This window comes from Nicotiana tabacum, chromosome 23 (assembly GCF_000715075.1).
Source record: "Nicotiana tabacum cultivar K326 chromosome 23, ASM71507v2, whole genome shotgun sequence".
Lineage (NCBI taxonomy): Eukaryota > Viridiplantae > Streptophyta > Magnoliopsida > Solanales > Solanaceae > Nicotiana > Nicotiana tabacum.
The window spans coordinates 65866671-65885773 of record NC_134102.1 but is presented as its reverse complement, the minus strand read 5'-3'; the positions used below and the strand labels follow the sequence as shown (position 1 = coordinate 65885773).

Here is a 19103-nt window from a genome sequence, read left to right as displayed (position 1 = left end):
AAAAGCTCCAACCATCCTAAGCAAAATTTTGAAAAAAAATACACATCCCTAGTCATTGTGTATATCGCAATAGGGGTATTACTGGGAAAGCACGTGCCCTTGACTGCTCAAAACGGGCGTTTGAAGGACGGCTGGCGTTTGGTTGAACCAACCTAACAACTACCACTTTCCTTCACACTTCTTAAGCTTTTACCATTAAACTAATTAAAAAAAGGCAGCCTTATTATTCGTTTAATATTATTATTATATTATATTATTATTAGTTTCCATCTTTAGATAAAATAATAATTTCAAAAGAAAAAATAAAAAGCAAACGAATTTCCAGCTTTTGCCCTATATATATATAAAACTATAAATGATCCTTTCTCTTTTTCCGTTATCTAAAAGCCAATACTTCTGGATTTCCCCATCTACTGTTCCCCTCTCACCCTCTCTATCTCTAATTCCCTCTTCCTCTCTATCTACTTGCCGGAAAACCTCTTCCACTCGCCGGGAAACCGCTTTTTTGTTTGCCGGTGAACAGAGTCGCCGGAGAATTCACACGCACTCACTCTACATGTTTCGTTCGCTTTGATTAGTGCTTCTCGTTTTTGCGTGTAACTGAGTCACTAGGTTGGTGGAATCGCTCTGATCTCTGAGTTTGACTCGTTCCATGCAGTGCTAAGGGAATGTGGCGAGTCTAAGGCTGTTTTTCTGGTTCCTTGTGCCCTAGATCCTGATCTAGGGCTTGACTGACGCTTGTATTGTTGTTTGTTAGTAGTTTTTTTGGTTTTATTTTTGTCTGTGAAGAGTGGAAAGACGACGAAGAGTAGAGAAAAGCTTCGTAATGAGATGGTATGTTATTATCAGTTGGATGTATTATGTGATTCTTTGTAAAGTTTTGAGTTGTGAATGTTATTCTTTTTGTTCCTTTGGAAGTTTGGATCTCTGAAGCATTCTTAGGATTTTAGTGAAAATTGAAGGGTTTTTCCTTCTTTTTTTTTTTGCATTATCTTTTCCCAGCGATTTCATATGCTTATTCTGAACTAATTGCACATATTGATATGAACACTTGTTCCTGTTATTCTCTTAGAGAAAATCGAATGAATGGAAATTTTGAGCTGATTTTTTTTCAATGTTCACAGTTGAATTTTTGAGACTATCACCTATTTTCTCCCTATTTCTGATGAAAAACTCTTAAAATTCATCTCTGTGCTGTAAAAATTGTTTCCTTATTGTTTCAGATCTTACAAGTTTACATTTTGGGCGGTTTATTGGCTGTATCTGTTTATGGATTGGCTCAATTTTTTCGAATACATAGTCTGGTTTTGATAGTTATTCTTTCTTCGTCTTCTATCCCCTTTTGTCGCGCAGAAAAAAATGTTGAAGAAAATTATAAATTTCTTATTATTTACGCCCTTGGAACTTATGATTTGGTTCCAAATTTGAATGGTTAGAGTCGTCAAATTTCGAGATACATCAAATTTCGAAAAAATTTCTGCTTTCTGTGTTCACACCTTTTGTTTACATTTTTTTGGGGGTGGGGGGAGGTTGTGTTCACAACTTTAAATTCTTTTTCATAATTTGTGCAGATAGCTAGCGTGAGTAATTTTATTTTTTAGTGTTTCTTTGGTTAATAACTAGTGCTCTCATGTTATAGTGTTATTAATATATACGCCTTCAGAAGTCAAGGGGATGGTTAGCTACATGCAGTTGTGGATTTCGACTGAAAAAATCCCCGTCCCTGGCTTTAGGTTGAGGGCTTGTAAGAGCTGGTTTTTCTGAGTGAACATGCTTGGAGCTATTAATAATTCATTGCCATATATTTCACCCGTGGTCATACTCTTTCCTCGTTTTGTTGTGGGTTCCCTGTTGTCTCATGACATTTACTACTGTATAAGTCAGATTAAAGCATCAAATGATTGACTGTATGTTCTGCACCACCACCACCACCAACAACAAACCCAGTAAAATCCTACAAGTGGGTTCTGGGTAGGGTAGTGTCTATGCAGACCTTGCCCCTACCTTGTAAAGGTAGAGAGGTTGTTTCCAATAGACCCCCTGCTTCCGATTGTCTGTTCTGATTTCTAGATAAATTGTCTGGTTGTTTTGGTTTAGCCTTGCTATGAGACTGTTTTTCTTACAGTTGATTGTAAGAGAATTTGTATCCTTAGTTGAGCTGTGTGATATTTTTATACACTTTCTTAATTCAATAATGGAATCTAAATACACGACAATGGTTTAGGGTATGTGATACTGTTCGGTTTATTTGTACAATCTTAATGAGCTTATTTTCACTATGGCAGGTGGAAGGGAGAGTCTGCATGTCGAGGGAGGCTAAATTGGAATTTTTGAAGCAAAAAAGGCTTCAACGAATGAAGACAGAATCTATGAATGATCTCAATTGTTTCAGCAACATGCTGAGTAGAAGCGGAGGAGATGCCCTAAGATCTTCTGCTTCATGTGGTGTTAGAATCCATGTTAATACTGATTCATATCCAGGATCTGGGTCTTCTTCTTATAATGGAAAAGATGTTTTCTCAAAGCACAAGGTTGCAAAGTTTGACACCTCCAATCTGGACTGGATTGATAAAATTCCAGAATGTCCAGTGTACTATCCAAAGAAAGAGGAGTTTGAGGATCCTTTAGTTTATCTCCAGAAGTTAGCTCCTGAAGCTTCTAAATATGGTAAGGCTTCATCAATTTTCTTTGTCTGACAAACAAATTAAGTGGTTTTGCTATGACTCTCTGTTTCAGGTTAATTCAATTACTGTTATGCATTCTGCCTCTCTCTAGAATCTTTGGCCTTTTATTTTGGAGTTGCTTTAAAAAATGAAAATTCCATCCCAGCTATTCTTGCAATTTAACGGCTGTAAATTATATATACGATATTGATTATTCGGGCTGTGTTCTTGTTTCTAAAGGCATTTTATGGTACTGGTAGCTTCATTTATGGATAAGAGCTGATACTATGTTTGAAATTAACAGGTATATGCAAGATTGTTTCCCCCATAACAGCTTCTGTTCCTGCTGGAGTTGTTCTGAATAAAGAGAAGGCTGGTTTTAAATTTACTACTAGGGTACAGCCACTTCGCCTAGCCGAATGGGACACAGATGACAGGGTCACCTTTTTTATGAGTGGGAGGTTAGTTTTAATTTGTAGTTGGTAATTGCTACTATGAATTAGTTGCTTGCCTAGCTTTTGACTAGTCTGGTCTTTCAGGAACTATACATTTCGAGATTTCGAGAAAATGGCAAACAAGGTATTTGCTCGTCGATATTATAGTGCTGGATGCCTTCCTCCTGCATACTTAGAAAAAGAATTTTGGCATGAGATAGCTTGTGGAAAGACTGAGAGCGTGGAATATGCCTGTGATGTTGATGGTAGTGCGTTTTCCTCTTCTCCCAATGATCGACTTGGAAAAAGCAAATGGAACATGAAGGTGTGAATTCTATTAAAAAGTATTTTCTTTACTGTGCTGTCTCCCCTTTTTTTCCTTTCTGGATATCATGCCAAATTGTTGTATGAAGCAGTCAACTTGTATTGTTGTTAGGATGCATATTGATTCTTGCCATTTTCATGTCTGAAACTTCTTATGATGCTAATGCGGTTAATGTTGTTTGTTTTATAGACAGGAAGATATTTCCTCGAAGTAATCTTCTGGTTGCTTCTTTGTTCTTATGGTCTTCCTTCTTTTCCTCCCCTTCTTGTCCCAAGACAAATAACGAATCACCTACCTCATTTCCTGCGTAGTTATCCTAGACCACAACTCTCCCCATCAACATTTAGCCTTAGACTTAAGGTGGTCTATGTTGGCCTTATTGTTTTGAAAAAACCACTTGTGAAATTCTAATTATGTGCTTTTATTTGTGTTTCCAGGGGCTTTCTCGGTTGCCTAAATCAGTACTGCGACTCCTTGAGAAATCGATCCCGGTACAGTAATTATCTTATCCCATTTTCTATTGAAAATATGATGAATCAGAAAATGTGTCGCAGTTTATTGATACAATTGTTATTCTCCAGGGAGTTACTGAACCTATGTTGTACATTGGAATGCTATTCAGTATGTTTGCTTGGCATGTGGAAGACCACTACTTATATAGGTATGTGTTTTTTTTATTTGAACCATGTTAGTCCTTGCTATTTCCGGGGCTGATCATTTTTTTATCTGTTTGTAGTATCAATTATCAGCATTGTGGGGCAGCAAAAACTTGGTATGGCATTCCAGGTCATGCAGCACTTGACTTTGAGAAAGTTGTCCGAGAGCATGTTTATACCAATGATATCTTATCAGCTGATGGAGAGGATGGAGCTTTTGATGTGCTTTTGGGGAAGACAACATTGTTTCCTCCTAACATTCTGTCAGAGCATGGTGTTCCTGTCTATAAAGCTGTTCAAAAACCCGGGGAGTTCATAGTAACTTTTCCCAGAGCGTATCATGCAGGATTTAGTCATGGTAAGAGCCTGCCTTTGTTTACCCTGAAAACAAATGGTCTGCTTTGTTTTGAGTTTAATGCAGTGAAGCATGGATGCGGAACTGCTTATTCACACATCCCAGACAGATGTTATCTCATCCTCCACTGATTTACGCTTGATTGTTGTTCTGTCCGAGGATGTAAAAGCTTGGACTCTCAAATCTTGTCTTTATATGTAGGTTTCAATTGTGGTGAGGCCGTTAACTTTGCAACGGGCGATTGGTTTTCTATGGGTTCAATTGCCAGCCGTCGCTATGCACTCCTGAACAGGGTGCCTCTACTTCCTCACGAGGAACTTCTCTGCAAAGAAGCAATGCTTGTATGTACGAGTTTGGAACTGGAAGATCCTGACTATTCCTCTGCAGACTTGATAACTCATCATAGCATCAAAGTGTCTTTTCTGAATTTGATGCGTTTTCAGCACTGTGCTCGTTGGTGCTTCACGAGGTTAATAGCATTTTCAGGCATATCCTTATTTGCACATGGTACCATTCTTTGCAGCATATGCAAGCGTGACTGTTATGTCGCTTATCTTAATTGCAGCTGCTATGCACACGCAGTGTGCCTTCGCCATGGTATTTTTTAACTGAATGTTTTCTCTTTTTTATTGTCTATTATATTGGCAATGCTCGTTGGAACTGATGATTGGTCGCATGGTTGTTCATCAGATCCCAGGTCGCTTGATTTCCCTTGCGGCAGCAGTAGTACGCTTTGCCTAAGGGAAGATATATTGGACATGGAAAATGCAGCTAGACAGTTTGAGCAGGATAAGGTGGTTTTGCATGAAGTTCAACAGCGATATAGAAAAACTGATGACTTTTCTCTCCTTTTAAACATGTTTCCGCGAGCTGAGGAAGATGGCTATGTTCCATATTGTGAAATCAATTTTGAATGGTCGGAGGACTCGGTTGAACAGACAATTCATGAGTCAGCACCCAATGCTTCTGCCTCACTTGTATCTGATCTCGACTCTCCAATGGAGCCGGAAGATAACCTTTCCGCTGGTGTTAATGTAAGTAATCTTTGGTCTGTAATTCTATATTTGCCAACGTTTTTGAGTTCTGTCTTGCAGAAAAAGAACTGCTTTATTTGGTCTCAAGCTAATCCAGCTCCCAACTGTGCAGGTACAGGGAAATGCAATCTGTAACTTAGATACTGCATCAATGAAGTTCCATGGTGATGTTTCTAGTTGTCGGAGTGAAAGATCGGAGTGTTCATCGAGTGATAACAATTTTAAAGTCCATCAGAAAGTAGCTCATGAGACAGATTGTAGAACTGTTGTAGATCAAGACAGTGATGAGTCTGATACAGAAATTTTCAGGGTGAAGAGACGTCCCAGAGCAGAACATAGAAACGGATATGATTCAATCTCTATCAACATTGAGCACCAGGTATAGCTTGATAGAGACATTAACACGTTTAAGTTTTATTAATCAGTTTGCGAAGAGTTGAAAGGTGTGATTAAATACTCTCTTCTTTGTTCCATATCCCCACAATTGATACTTTTCTGTCAGTGCAAGAACAGAGTTCTAGTCAATTGATACTTGTAATTATTAGTACAAGAGCAAAGCTCTAGTTTAAGCTTCTGTCCTTGTATATTTGTGCCCTTGCTTGTCATCAGGACTTCCTGTTTTCTTTTCTTATCCAGCTCCAGTGGGTTATAGATTTAGTTTTAATTTCGCTACAAGGATTCATCATATTCAATTTTGTACCTATTAGATGGCTTATTGGTAGATTACAAATATATCTTTCAGTAAGCGAGATTCATTAGAATGTGAAACTAATTGGTTGTCGGAAGATAGTATTATTTGACCACCTAATATTAGCTTAGTATGCTTTCAAATATGAATTTTATTTCATTGACAAATTATAGTGTACATTCATGTCAATTTCCTTCAGCATTGAAGTTCTTGTTTTGGGAGCGACCAATTATCAATAATCTAAATAAGTACTTTGGCATGTACTTTGCAGAGTTTCAAAAGATTAAAGAAACGTCAATCAGAAGGACGGCTGGGGCCATTGTCTTTTCCAGAGTGTTCTACGGCTAATGAGGCAATTTACAGTTCCATTGCTAATTCAAGTCAATCCAAAGAAGCACTGGACTTTCATCCCAGAGACAAATCCGTCAGAGGTGGTACAGTTCCGGTATCCATTAAGTTGAAGAAGGTGGCTGCGAAAGAACAAGCACTGAGCAAGCAAGACGAGCACAAGAGAGATCACAAGTTCCAGTTTGAATTGGGGGAGAATATGAGGGAATCACCCAGAATACAGAGTGGATCGAAGCGTCTGAAAGTCAGAGGTCCTTCAGTTTTAGGGTTTGGAGGCAGTATGTAGTGAATAGATAGCTAACTTACAAGTAAAAGAGCATCTTGGCTTGCTTGCCTCTGGAGTGGCTTATAGAACCTGACTTTGCTAACACTTATTCTCTAATGGAGAGCTAACAACACGATAAAAAAGCTAAGCATTTTGGAGGCAGCAGCAGTGCAACTTTTAACCCAATCTTTAGTTTAAAGAGGTATATTCTTTGTGCAGGCCGGGGTGTTTTTCTATCTTTGGCAGGAGAACCTCTCTCCTTCCTTTCCACTTGCAGATGGTAGATTTCGGGTTATTAGTGAATTCTCTCATGTACATTTTATTTTTAACAAATTGATCAATTCTTACGAGGAGCAAATGGGTATTTCCACAAGCCCTCTGATTTAATGTGAAGTCTGCTGCCTCCCTAGTTAGGGTTCATTATTCTTTCTGTAGCTGCGGGTCTTTTTGGCCCGAGACTACATGAATAAATACATAGAATTTTTTCCCTAGCTGCCTTTTTTTCCTTTCTCATAACGTTAGTAATTCATATTCTCCTTTGATGGTAAAGAATTTTTTTTAATCAATCAAGTGCTATCTGTAACAGTTGCATATTTTAGGTCTTCGCTTGGTTGATTTTTTTATATATTTGGACTACCGACTTTATGTGTCTTTTTTTTGTGTGTGTGGTTCATATCGTATATTGTGGAGTTGGAAAGACGTAATAGCAGCTGACCTTTTGGAATGGGTTGTCTTCTTGAGGGCTTCCGGTTACCGAAACAGGAAACTATGGGCCTTCACTTGCTTGGACCAAATAAGTGGTATTACCGTAAAAAGAATCTGAGCCTTTAACAAATTTTATATTGCAATCCGCTCTCTTTCAAGTCAGAGCAGTGCGAATGATTGGTAGTTATTTGGTCCTTGTCTTTAACTACTTGTGACACATGGATACTTCAATATTCGTTTTAACCAGGCCAAATACATACCAGTCCCTTAAAGTTGCCACAAATTTTTGTTTAGATACTTTAACTGGGGCTATTAGACACCTCAAGTGTATTAAAAATGTGCCTATTAGAGCTCCAAACCAACAAAAGTGTGTGAATTTCACTCTCGTCACTCTTTGACGTGGCAAATTAAATCAATTAAAAAGTTACACATCAGCAAAAAAATAAAATACAGAAAGGACCAAGATATGTCCAAACTAGCTACAGCTTCGAGCCGGCAAGTCACCGGAATCGTGAAATGTGAAACAAAATTGTTTTTGAAGTGAAACATGACCAGGTGCCAAAGAATTGCTCTTAAATCTCAAGGCAATATTGGCTATGTCGGAAGGTCGGAACTTGGGTTAACTCTTCCACCATAAATGGCTCCGATTCATCTTCACAAACATTGTATCTTAAAGCAGTTGGCCGGAAAGGACCATTATTTTTTTCTGTTCTACCCTTTGTCAGAACGTTGCTTTACATCAATTTGATGTGAGACATGCATGGGTTATTCAAAACAATTTTGCTTCAAAGACTATTGCTTTCAACAAAAGAGGCTTTGTTGTGCCTTTTTTGGTTCTGTGTTCTTCTCGACGTATGCTTTATTTGATTGTGACTACATGAGCCTATTTGTTCATGGTAGAGATCACGTTCAGGCTTATGATATCTTCATTTGGGCTTATTATTGAGATGTTGATCTACTTGATTTAGTCATAGTCATACTTTATATCATAAACACACATTTATACCTTCATTTATTATGTCCTTGTGCATCTTATTAATTATTTTATAAGCATATACATTCATCCTTAGAGATGAAGAACTTATTTCAGATTGATATGATTATGGCTCCTTTGGACATTATGAGCAGATTGATATTAATATGGCACGAGGTTTTTGTCTGCGGTTATTGTGATATTGATATTACTATCGCACAAGGTCTTTGTCGTGCAATGTATGGATACAGATCCACCCCCCAGGATTGCCCTCCCATATTTCTCTCTTGGTGGCATACACGCAGAGTTGTGAGACATTGATAAGTATCGGTTTGTGATGATATTGATTGATTAGTTGGACGTAAAGGTGGAAGCTTGATCTCTTAAGTGAATCCTTTATGTCATTCCATGCATTCTATATGCTTTCTGGGCATATTTTCTAATATTCTACTTGATGCCTCTATTTTATGTATTGGTTCGGATAGGCGAAGATAGTACGATTCGCGATTTAAATCTCTATGTATATACATGAATTGTACAAGTATATTTGTTAGTGAGTATCATTTGACTCGAACCTTGCCACTACTTTACCGAGGTTAATCTTGACACTTACTGAGTACATATTGTCTTTGTACTCATACTACACTTATGTATATTTTTGTGCAGATTCTGACATTGGCACTAATGGACCTTAGGGGGGTGCCTAGTAGCTGATTCAGGAGAATTGAGGTAATGCTGCTTGACCGAACGCAGACCCTTGAAGTCACCTTCTTCTTATTATATACTATTTATCTTGTTCCGATTCTGCTCTTATATTTATGATACTCAGTTGTATTTCCTCTTAGTAGCTTATGAATTCATAATATCGAATTTTGGAAGTTGTTTGTAGTATTTTCTGCTTGAGTTTTTGTTATGAGACTTATTATGCTTTGTCATGACATCTTATTATATCTTGTTATGCTCGATTTTGGTTGATTATGACTGTTGGCTTAGGCTTGTCTTATAACATGATAGACGCCATCACGACCATGGTCAGATTTTGGTTCGTGACAAGTTTGTATCAAAGCCTCCAGGTTCATGGGTTCTACGAGTCATGAGCATGTCTAATAGAGTCTTGCAGATTGGTATGAAGACGTCTATACTTGTCACGACCCAAAATCAACATCCGATTGTGATGGCGCCTAACTCATTTGCTAGGGATCAACATAACAATAACGATACAAGATAACGAATTACAGAATAATACAAGTCTACAAGCCGAATATCATGAATAACGACTGCGATGATACATAAATTTCTCAGAACTGAAAATACAGAGTCATGAGCTTTACAACGGTAATACAAGTATGATAATGTAAAGATATTGTTTGGACAATAATAACAGTAATACAAATGAAAAGAGCCGCCAAGATTGCGAACGAGATGCAACTCTACCTCGTCTCTCAACAACTCAGCAAAAGTCCATCACAACTCTCAGCTCGGTCCAGCACCTGGATCTGCATAATTAAATGCAGAGTGTAGTATGAGTACAACTGTCCCTATGTACTCCATAAGTATCACGACTAACCTCAGAGAGGAAGTCACTAGAATCATCAATGATGTTCACGTGATAAAACCTGAACAAGTCATGAATACATGCGAATACGCGATAACAATATCAGAATCTATGCCTAGCTGCAGGTAAAGCTTATGGTGCACATAGAGAAGGTATGCACAATCATTAACATGATAACAGTTAAGCAAACAGAGAAGATATACAAAAAAGACATAGAGACATAGAAACATAGAGACATAGAGTCGAATTACACAGAAAGAGACATAGAGAAGATATGTACTGTGTAACAATTCATTAACAGAAAGCATCATATAGAGAAGATATGCATAAAGAGGTATGTATACAAGCATAGAGCCAACATATAGAGGAGATATGCAATATAAACTATGTATACACCCAAGGAATTTGCATATAGAGAAAATATACAAAGACTCAACACTAATCAGTTTTCCACATCTACGTGTAACTCATCAAGGAGAAACAAGAGAGGATGACCCTATAGGGATGGAACCTTATCCACGCACTGCATAAATAACTCATGTGACATAATAACTACACGGACAATTCAGTTGCCACAATCAACTCAACCCGCATGGATAACTCACGTGCTGTCAAACCAGTCCGGAACATAGAAGCAATATAAGAATACATGTATACAGCTAATGAACAATAAATCAAGTACTCCTGGACTGATAAAATAACATGCTAAAGTGTATGCACGTGCGAAGTATATAATTACGGCTCAGATTAGGTGGATACGCCTCAAAACAACAGTTATCATGTTTGAACATGAGATTAACCTACATATAATCTCTAACATGATTCACGAAATCTACAACATGTAAAGTATAATAGTAAGAATCACAAATACCCAAAATAAGGCATAATATTGCCTAAATACTATCTCGAACATGAATAAAATTCGGTGCACTCAGATGGGCTCAACCCTCGCATGTACGCCGCCCTTAGCACGTAGCCAACATTAATAACTCAGGCAACTAGTGCCTCAATCAAGTTTAGGCAAGGTACTTATCTCAAACTAGCTAAGTCAATACCCAGAAATGCCTTCCGACATAAATCGACCATCGAACAGCTCGAATCTAGCCAAAACAACTCAATAACATCAAATAAAGCCATATAAAACAACCCCAAATAATAAAGCTTCAATCTTTATACAACTACACAAAGTCAACTAAAAAGTCAACCCATGCCCGCACCTCGGAACCCGATAAAACTCACAAATCCTGATCACTCATTCCAATACGAGTTCAAATATACAAGTTTCATCCAAATTCGACCTCAAACCGGCCCCCAAATCTCCATTTTTTACTCTCCAAAACCATAGCCAAACCCCCAAATTTCTCTTTCATATCACATAATCTATATATAAATATTCATGGGGAAATAAGATATAATATCAAAATTGAGTAGAAATCACTTTCCCTCTTGCCTTGTGTGAATATCCCTTTCAAAAATCGCCCCTCTCCAAGTTTAGAGCTAAAAATATGAAATAATGGGTCTAAGTCCCGAAATACACTTATACTTCTATCCAATGGTATCCTTCGCGAACGCGGCCACTGTCGCATGTTCACGAAGCATAAAAATCCACAGCTTCAAATTACACCTACACAAACATGCCCCCCAACCCGCGATTGCGATGCCCATACACCACAAGCCTACGCGAACGCGGTTCCCTTCCCGCGAACGCGAAGACCAAAGACCTTCCCTCCTCAAGCGGCCACACTGATACGTGAAAGAGACGTTCATATTGTGAGTGTGAGGTCCATTCAACCTCATTGATCACGAACGCGATCCCTGTGTGATAAGTGTGGATTTTAACCACTTATTAGTACCTTCTTGCTATAGTTTTTAGTCCGAAAGTACTGATTTTTGTATCCGAATCTAATGAAAAAGGTTGAATTGCAGGTGTGCTGGAGAATGTAAGTTTAATGAAGAAAAATGACTCAAAAAGGAGACGTTCTAGCCAAGTTTAGCAAAGAGGAGAAGTGCTGAGAAAAGTGCAGTCCGCAGAATTCCAACTGCAGCCATAAAAGCAAGTGCGGTCTGCGAAAGAGGAATGCAGCCACAGAAGAAGAACTGAAGCTTCAGGGACTTTTGGCAGAAGTGTCATCCGCAGATTGAAATGTGCTGTTACACTTGGTCCGCAAAATAGGTTTGCACTGACAAGTTTGAAAGATCAGAGAATGAGCAGTTGAACAAGTTTGAAGCCTCCTCAAGTGCGGTCCACAGAAATTAAAGTGCGGCCGTAGAAGCTGATGTGCGGCCGCAGAAGCAAAAGTGTGACCGGAGAGCTCCTCCGACTGAAAGCACATGCAACATCAATCCAGCAAAGTACGGACTGCAGAAGCTGAAGTGCGGCCGCAGAACCCTCCGAACGACATTATTGTTAGAGATTTCGAGAGCCCTATAAATAGGACTTAATGATTTTTTAGGGCATCTTTTCATTATAACAACTAGGAGTTTGGTATTTTTAGCTATTTGGATCAAATTTGAGCTACAATTATAGAGGATCATCTATTCTTTATTTTAATTTTAATTTTATATCTTTAATTTCTTCTTATTATCATCTTTTCATGACTTTTAGCATGAGTACCTAAATTTTTATCTAGGGTTGTGATCCAACCCTAATGTGTAAAACTTATGGGTAATTAATATTGTGTTTGATATTGATTGCGTTAATGTTATTTAGCCTTGTTTATGCTTTAAAATTAGAATTGATTGTTGCAAATATTGATTCATACTTTTTTGACATTGTTCTTACTTGAGAAAGAGGAATTTAGTCTAGGAAAACTTGGCTAATATGAAATTGACTAGTTGAGTTATTGATTATTTTAATTAACGGATTTGAACTAGAGATAGGGATAATCTAACTCGGACTCATATTCAATTGCACTTATAGCTACCAATTTGGACTTAAAAAAGCTAAATTGGGGATAATCACTCCTTAACCGAGAGGTATTGGGTGAGTACTTGTATTGAGAGTCATATCAACCCTAATCTAACAAACAAACATAAATTGACTTACCCATTAGGTTTACACATAGGTTACGATTTCAATCCTAGACTTTTCTCTATTTGATAAAACTTCAAAAATATTTTGATTGTTACTTGTTCGCTAGCTTTTGCAAATCTTAATAGTTTAATTAGTGAAATTGATACCCACATTTGTTTGAAAGTTAAATTTAGTTATTTCAAGTTGCTCTCTTAAGTGTTTACTTTAATACCCAATCTAAGCTCCTTGAGGTTCGACCCCCGACTCGCGTTAGGTTTTATTATTGTAATGAACATTTCATATTCCCTTATTTGAGGAATGAATTGGACGTGATCAATTTTTTGGGCAGCTACCGGGGAGTTTACGTTGTTAGCTATATACTTGAGTTTGTTTCTTGAGTATCTTCTTTTTTCGTGATTCTAACTTGTTTAAGTGATTTTAAGTTTCAAATGGCGAACAACGAACTTGAAAACGTAATAGTGGGAGAGGTGGATGGATAAGAGGAACAACTTGATGAAATGCAACAAGTTCTACAACAAAACCGCTGAGGGCATGGGCAACAAGACAATGTGCCTCCACCTCCCCCACCTCCACCTCCACCACCACCACAACCCCAAGCGACTCAACACCGGAAGTTGCCTAATGATGGGTATGCAAGTGCCATAGTTCCCCTTCGCATTAGGGCAGGCAACTTTCAAATTACCAATATGATGCTCACTTTGCTCGAGCAACGAGGTTATTTCACCGGGGCACCGCATCAAAATATCAAGCATTTGAAAGGTTTTGTGGATACGTGTTGGGGAAGAAAACAAATAAATGTTTCAAAAGATGCATTGCAGTTAAGCCTTTTTCCCTTCTCACTAAGGGGTAAGGCTTTGGATTGGTTGGAACACTTGCCTAATCATTCTATTCATACATGGGATGAACTGACATCGAAGTTTATTCCTAAGTTCTCTCTCGGGCATATGGCAACCCTACGGGATGAAATATTGTCTTTCAAGCAAGAGCCTAGTGAATCTTTGCATGAGATTTGGAGCGGTATCGGGCTATGGTGAAGGAGTGCCCGAACAATGATATGCCGACAACATGATCCAACAAAATTTCTACCATTGTATTAATACCACAAATCAATGTGTACTCAATCAATTGGCCGGAGGTAATTTCATGACAATAATTTATGCAGAGGCATGTGAGATTCTTGATGAGAAGGCAGAAACCTTTTTGGCTTGGCAATTCCGAGCCAATGTTCCTCAAGGTGATCCCAATGTGATTCACTTTCATAAAGAATTGCAAGACCATGGACAAACTATTGTGAAATTGACCACCACCATGACTCAACTTGCTAAGGCTCAACTTCATCAAACTCAAGCTCCTAAACAAGTTTATGCCATGGAGGGATGAGTGTTTTGGAAAACAAGAAGTGGATTAAAGGTCCTCAATTTCAACCCCGGCTAGAGGCTTATACACAAGATGATGGTGTTTATGATCACGAGGACTCCTATCAAGAGCAAGAAGAAGATGTACAATTTGTGAACAATTACCAAGTGCAACAGAGCAATTTCCAAGGCTCCAATCAAAGTCAATAGCGTTCTCAAAACAACCAAGGCAATTGGGATTCTAACAATAAAGGGAATTGGCATAACAACAACAACCAAGGGAATTAGGGAGATAACAATCAAGGAAATTGGGGGAACAATAACAATCATGCAAACCGAAGTTCGGGTTTTTAAAGGCTCCCAATGTACCAACAACCAGGCAACCCACCTCCCTATCCTTCTCATGGTTCAAGTTCCTCAAGAAATAAAATAGGTCGTATTGAGAATATGTTCAAGCAAATGATGTAAAAGAATGCGGATTCAGATGCCCAACTTGCCTCACATACCACATCAATTCGGAATCTTGAAGTTCAAATGGGGCAAATCTCTCAAGCTTTTAATTCTCGTCGTAAGGGTGCATTACCAAGCAATACAGTAGTGAACCCAAATGGTGGTAACAATACAGTACATGCCATGGCAGTTATCACAAGAAGTGAAAGAGTCGTGAATGCACCCACCTCATATGAAAAGCAAATTCGTGAAGATGACCAAATGTTCCAAGAGGAGGAAGTCCTATAAAATGATGTTCAAGTACATGATGTAGATCAAATTGATATTGATGATAGTGTAGAATAGACCTGAGAGGAGGTGAACTCGTCTAGGGAATACATCATTGACATATCGGATCCGGTGGTGTAAAAGGCTAAGGCACCCTTGCCGAAGCCTCTACCTCCTTACCCTCAAAGGCTTGCTAAGAAAAATGGTGAGAATCAATGCAAGAAGTTTATTCAAATGATGAAAGGTCTCTCTATTAATGTGCCATTTGGTGGATGCTTTGGAGCAAATGCCCGGTTATGCCAAGTTTATGAAAGTTCTTGTGACCAAGAAGAGGTCGATGAACTTTAAAATGATTAAGGTCACTCATCAAGTTAGTGCTATTGTTAATTTCATAGCTCCTAAGTTGGAAGATCTCGACGCTTTCACAATTCCTTGTACTATTGGAAGTGCCAATTTTGCTAGCTTTATGTGATCTTGGGGCGAGTTTCAATTTGATGCCCTATTCGGTGTTCAAAATTTTAGGGATTGGTAAACAAGACCCATATATATGAGGTTACAAATGGCCGATCACACCATGAAAAGACCGTTTGGTGTGATTGAGGATGTATATATGAGGTTCAATTTGTGATTCTTGATTTTAAGGTTGATTATGACGTGCCTATCATTCTTGGAAGGCCTTTCCTTGATACGGTTAAGGCCCTTCGTGATGTTGAATCCGGAGGCCTCACTTTTCGGGTTGGTGATGAACAAGTGGTATTTTATATGTGCAAGTCTATGCGTCAATCAAATAGCAATGAGGTGTGCTCTTTTGTGGATTTGGTGACCGATGTCATTGTTGATGATACTAGTGCCACAATCAAATGTTGCTGACATGTTGGAAGCCATTTTGCTCAACTTTGATGATGATGAGATGGATGGTTTCATGGAATGTATGAACTCTTTGCAATGAATAGGGTTTTACAATTATACAACACGAAAGTTGTCATTGAATCTTAAAAATAGGAAGACTCCTCCTACAAACCCTTCAATTGAAGATCCACATGCCTTAGAGTTGAAGCCATTGCTACCCTACCTTCGGTATGAATTTCTTGGCCCTTGTTCTACTTTATCGGTTGTTATTTCCTCTTGTTTGACTAACGTACAGGTAGATTCCACATTATCAATCTTACAAAGGAGGAAGAAAGCTATTAGATTAGACTTTGGCGGACATTCGGGGTATGAGCCCCGCATTTTGCATGCACAAGATCAAGTTGGAGGATGGTGCTTAACCATCTTTTGAAAATCAAAGAAGACTTAATGAGGCTATGCAAGAGGTGGTCAAAAAGGATAATATCAAATGGTTGGATGCCAGGGTTGTCTACCCCATTTCAGTTCATGGACTTCTACGGTTCAATGTGTCCTAAAGAAGGAGGCATGGCGGTTGTTACCAATGATAAGATTGAGTTGATACCTACAAGAACGATCATCGGTTGGAGGGTTTATACAGATTATCGAAACTCAACAAAGTCACAAAGAAGGACCATTTTCCTCTCCCTTTCATGGATCGAATGCTTTATAGGTTGGCCGGCCGTGCTTTCTATTTCTTTCTTGATAGTTACTCGGGATATAACCAAATTTTTATATGCACTAAAAGACCAAGAAAAAACCATCTTTACATGCCCATATAGTACCTTTAATTTCAAGCAGATACCTTTTGAATTGTGTAATGCACCAACGACTTTTAGACGGTGTGTGATGGCTCTTTTCACGGACATGGTGGAAGACTACCTTGAGGTCTTCATGGATAATTTTTCGGTTGTTGGAGAATCATTTGATGATTGTCTTGTTAATTTGGATAAGGTGTTGGCTAGATGTGAGGAAAATAATTTGATACTCAATTGGGAGAAATGTCATTTTATGGTTGAGGAAGGCATTGTCCTTGGCCATATGATTTCAAAGAATGGTATTGAAGTGGATAAGGCGAAGATTGAAGTTATTTATAAGCTTCCACCTCCTACCTTGGTAAAGGGTGTGAGGAGTTTCTTGGCTATGCCGGATTCTACTAAAGATTCCATCAAATACTTTTCTAAAGTGGTGAACCCCTTGTGAAAACTCCTCGAGAAGGATGCCAAGTTCCATTTCAATGGTGATTGTATGAGAGATTTTGAACAAATGAAGCTTAAGTTGACGAAAACTCCTATCATTACATCTCCAAATTGGAGTTTGCCGTTTGAGCTCATATGTGATGCAAATGATATAGCGATTGCGGCTATTTTGGGGCAACACATCAATAAAATATTTCACCGATCTACTATGCTAGTAAGATCATGAATAGTACCCAAGTCAACTATACCGTTATGGAGAAGGAGCTACTTGCCATTATGTTTGCTATTGAGAAGTTTCGCCTGTACTTGATGGGTGCCAAAGTTACTATGCACATATCTCGCAGCACATCGCTATCTTATGAGCAAAAAGGAATCTAAACCTCATTTGATGAGATGAGTGCTTTTGTTGCAAGAGTTTGATTGATTCCAACCAAGAATAAAAACACGGATATAGCAAAACACGCGGAATAAAAAATAAGAGCTAGACCTACAATTAATTGGAAGAACAAGAACCAATTAGGATATGAAGCCTAATTACCTCTATGAACTCAATCAATTGTAACCCTAAACTATGAAGCTAAGAGCTAGACCTACCATTGATTGGAAGAACAAGAACCAATTAGGATATAAAACCTAATTACCTCTATGAACACAATCAATTATAACCCTAAGCTATAAAAACCCTCAAGAGAATGGCAACTCTTGAAAATCTGGATAAAGTAATTAAGCATTCACTACTAATTGCTCACAAACTAATACTAATTTAGCACTAATAAAAGTATAAATAAAGCAATAAAGGAATTAAAGGCATAAACATAAATGCATTAATTAAAAGATAATGATAGAGTGTGAGACTTGCATGTCTTCAAGTTTATAATTCATCAAGTCTACCAAATATAAAAGCCTTAAGGGCTATTCATACTAGAGTGCGTATTTGGCTATAAATGACCCAAATACCCCTAAGCTAATTATAAGGAGCTAAGTGTAGTCAATTATTACAAGTATAGCCTTCTTGATCTTGACTCCTTTAAAGCACTCCAATGCTATAATGTTGACTTGAAAATTGTTAGGCATGCTCATCCGGCGTGTATCATCCTCCCCCTTGAAAGAAATTCGTCCTCGAATTTGGACCATGCAAAACCAAGAAAAGGGCAAACATAAGTACCAGGGAAAATCGCCAAATATATCCCTCTACTTTCATATATTGTCTATATTTAACCTCCGTTATACTATCGAGCTATAAATTCAACCCTATCGTTATACTATCAGGCCAAATTTACCCCTACAATCAACAAACTTTTAAAAATACCCCTTGATCTGTTAAGTAATCTAAAATCTCCCAAATTTCTTTTATTTAAATCACTTGTTGTTTTTCTTGGCCCACTATTTTTAAAATAATTGGCATTTACATGCTTTATGAATTAGAGAAAAATAATAAGAAAAAAATATTAAATAATACAACCGAATAAACAAAGTATAGTGAATTAAAAAATCTAAATTAGGTAGCTTTTCTAAATTCTAAAAGTATTTACAACATCCCAAATTTTAATGAATTCGTTGCACCAAATATATGGAGACTTTGCAAGTATTAGTGATTGAAATTAAAGTTTCTCGGAGACTTTACCTTGCCTAATTCAACTTTGCTTTAATTAAATGCCTACATATTGTGCACTCTTAAGTTAGTCCATCGAACTCTATACTAACCAGGCAATGACAAAATATATTTGAATATACATGTACATACATGATGATCAACTGCATATACTACACAATAAATAAACCCACTAAATTCTACGGCGTTTATATGATTGAAAAATAAATAAAACTCTAAACCAATTTTATTTATTACAAGAAGAGAAATGGGTGTATTGGTAATTAAAAAAAATTATGAATAATTTGTATAGTCTAGTAA

At 37.8% G+C, this 19103-nt stretch overlaps 1 protein-coding gene across 1 annotated transcript; it reads left to right on the top strand.

Annotated features, from left to right (window-relative positions):
• Positions 1-366: 366 nt before the first annotated feature.
• On the top strand, positions 367-7259 carry LOC107788759 (lysine-specific demethylase JMJ13). Its single transcript, XM_016610467.2, has 11 exons — positions 367-834; positions 2286-2667; positions 2968-3124; positions 3203-3422; positions 3860-3913; positions 4004-4083; positions 4159-4436; positions 4635-5030; positions 5124-5467; positions 5580-5846; positions 6427-7259. Exons 1-11 carry the CDS (start codon positions 832-834, stop codon positions 6787-6789), a joined length of 2544 nt encoding a protein of 847 aa, XP_016465953.2. The 5' UTR covers positions 367-831; the 3' UTR covers positions 6790-7259.
• Positions 7260-19103: the final 11844 nt, after the last annotated feature.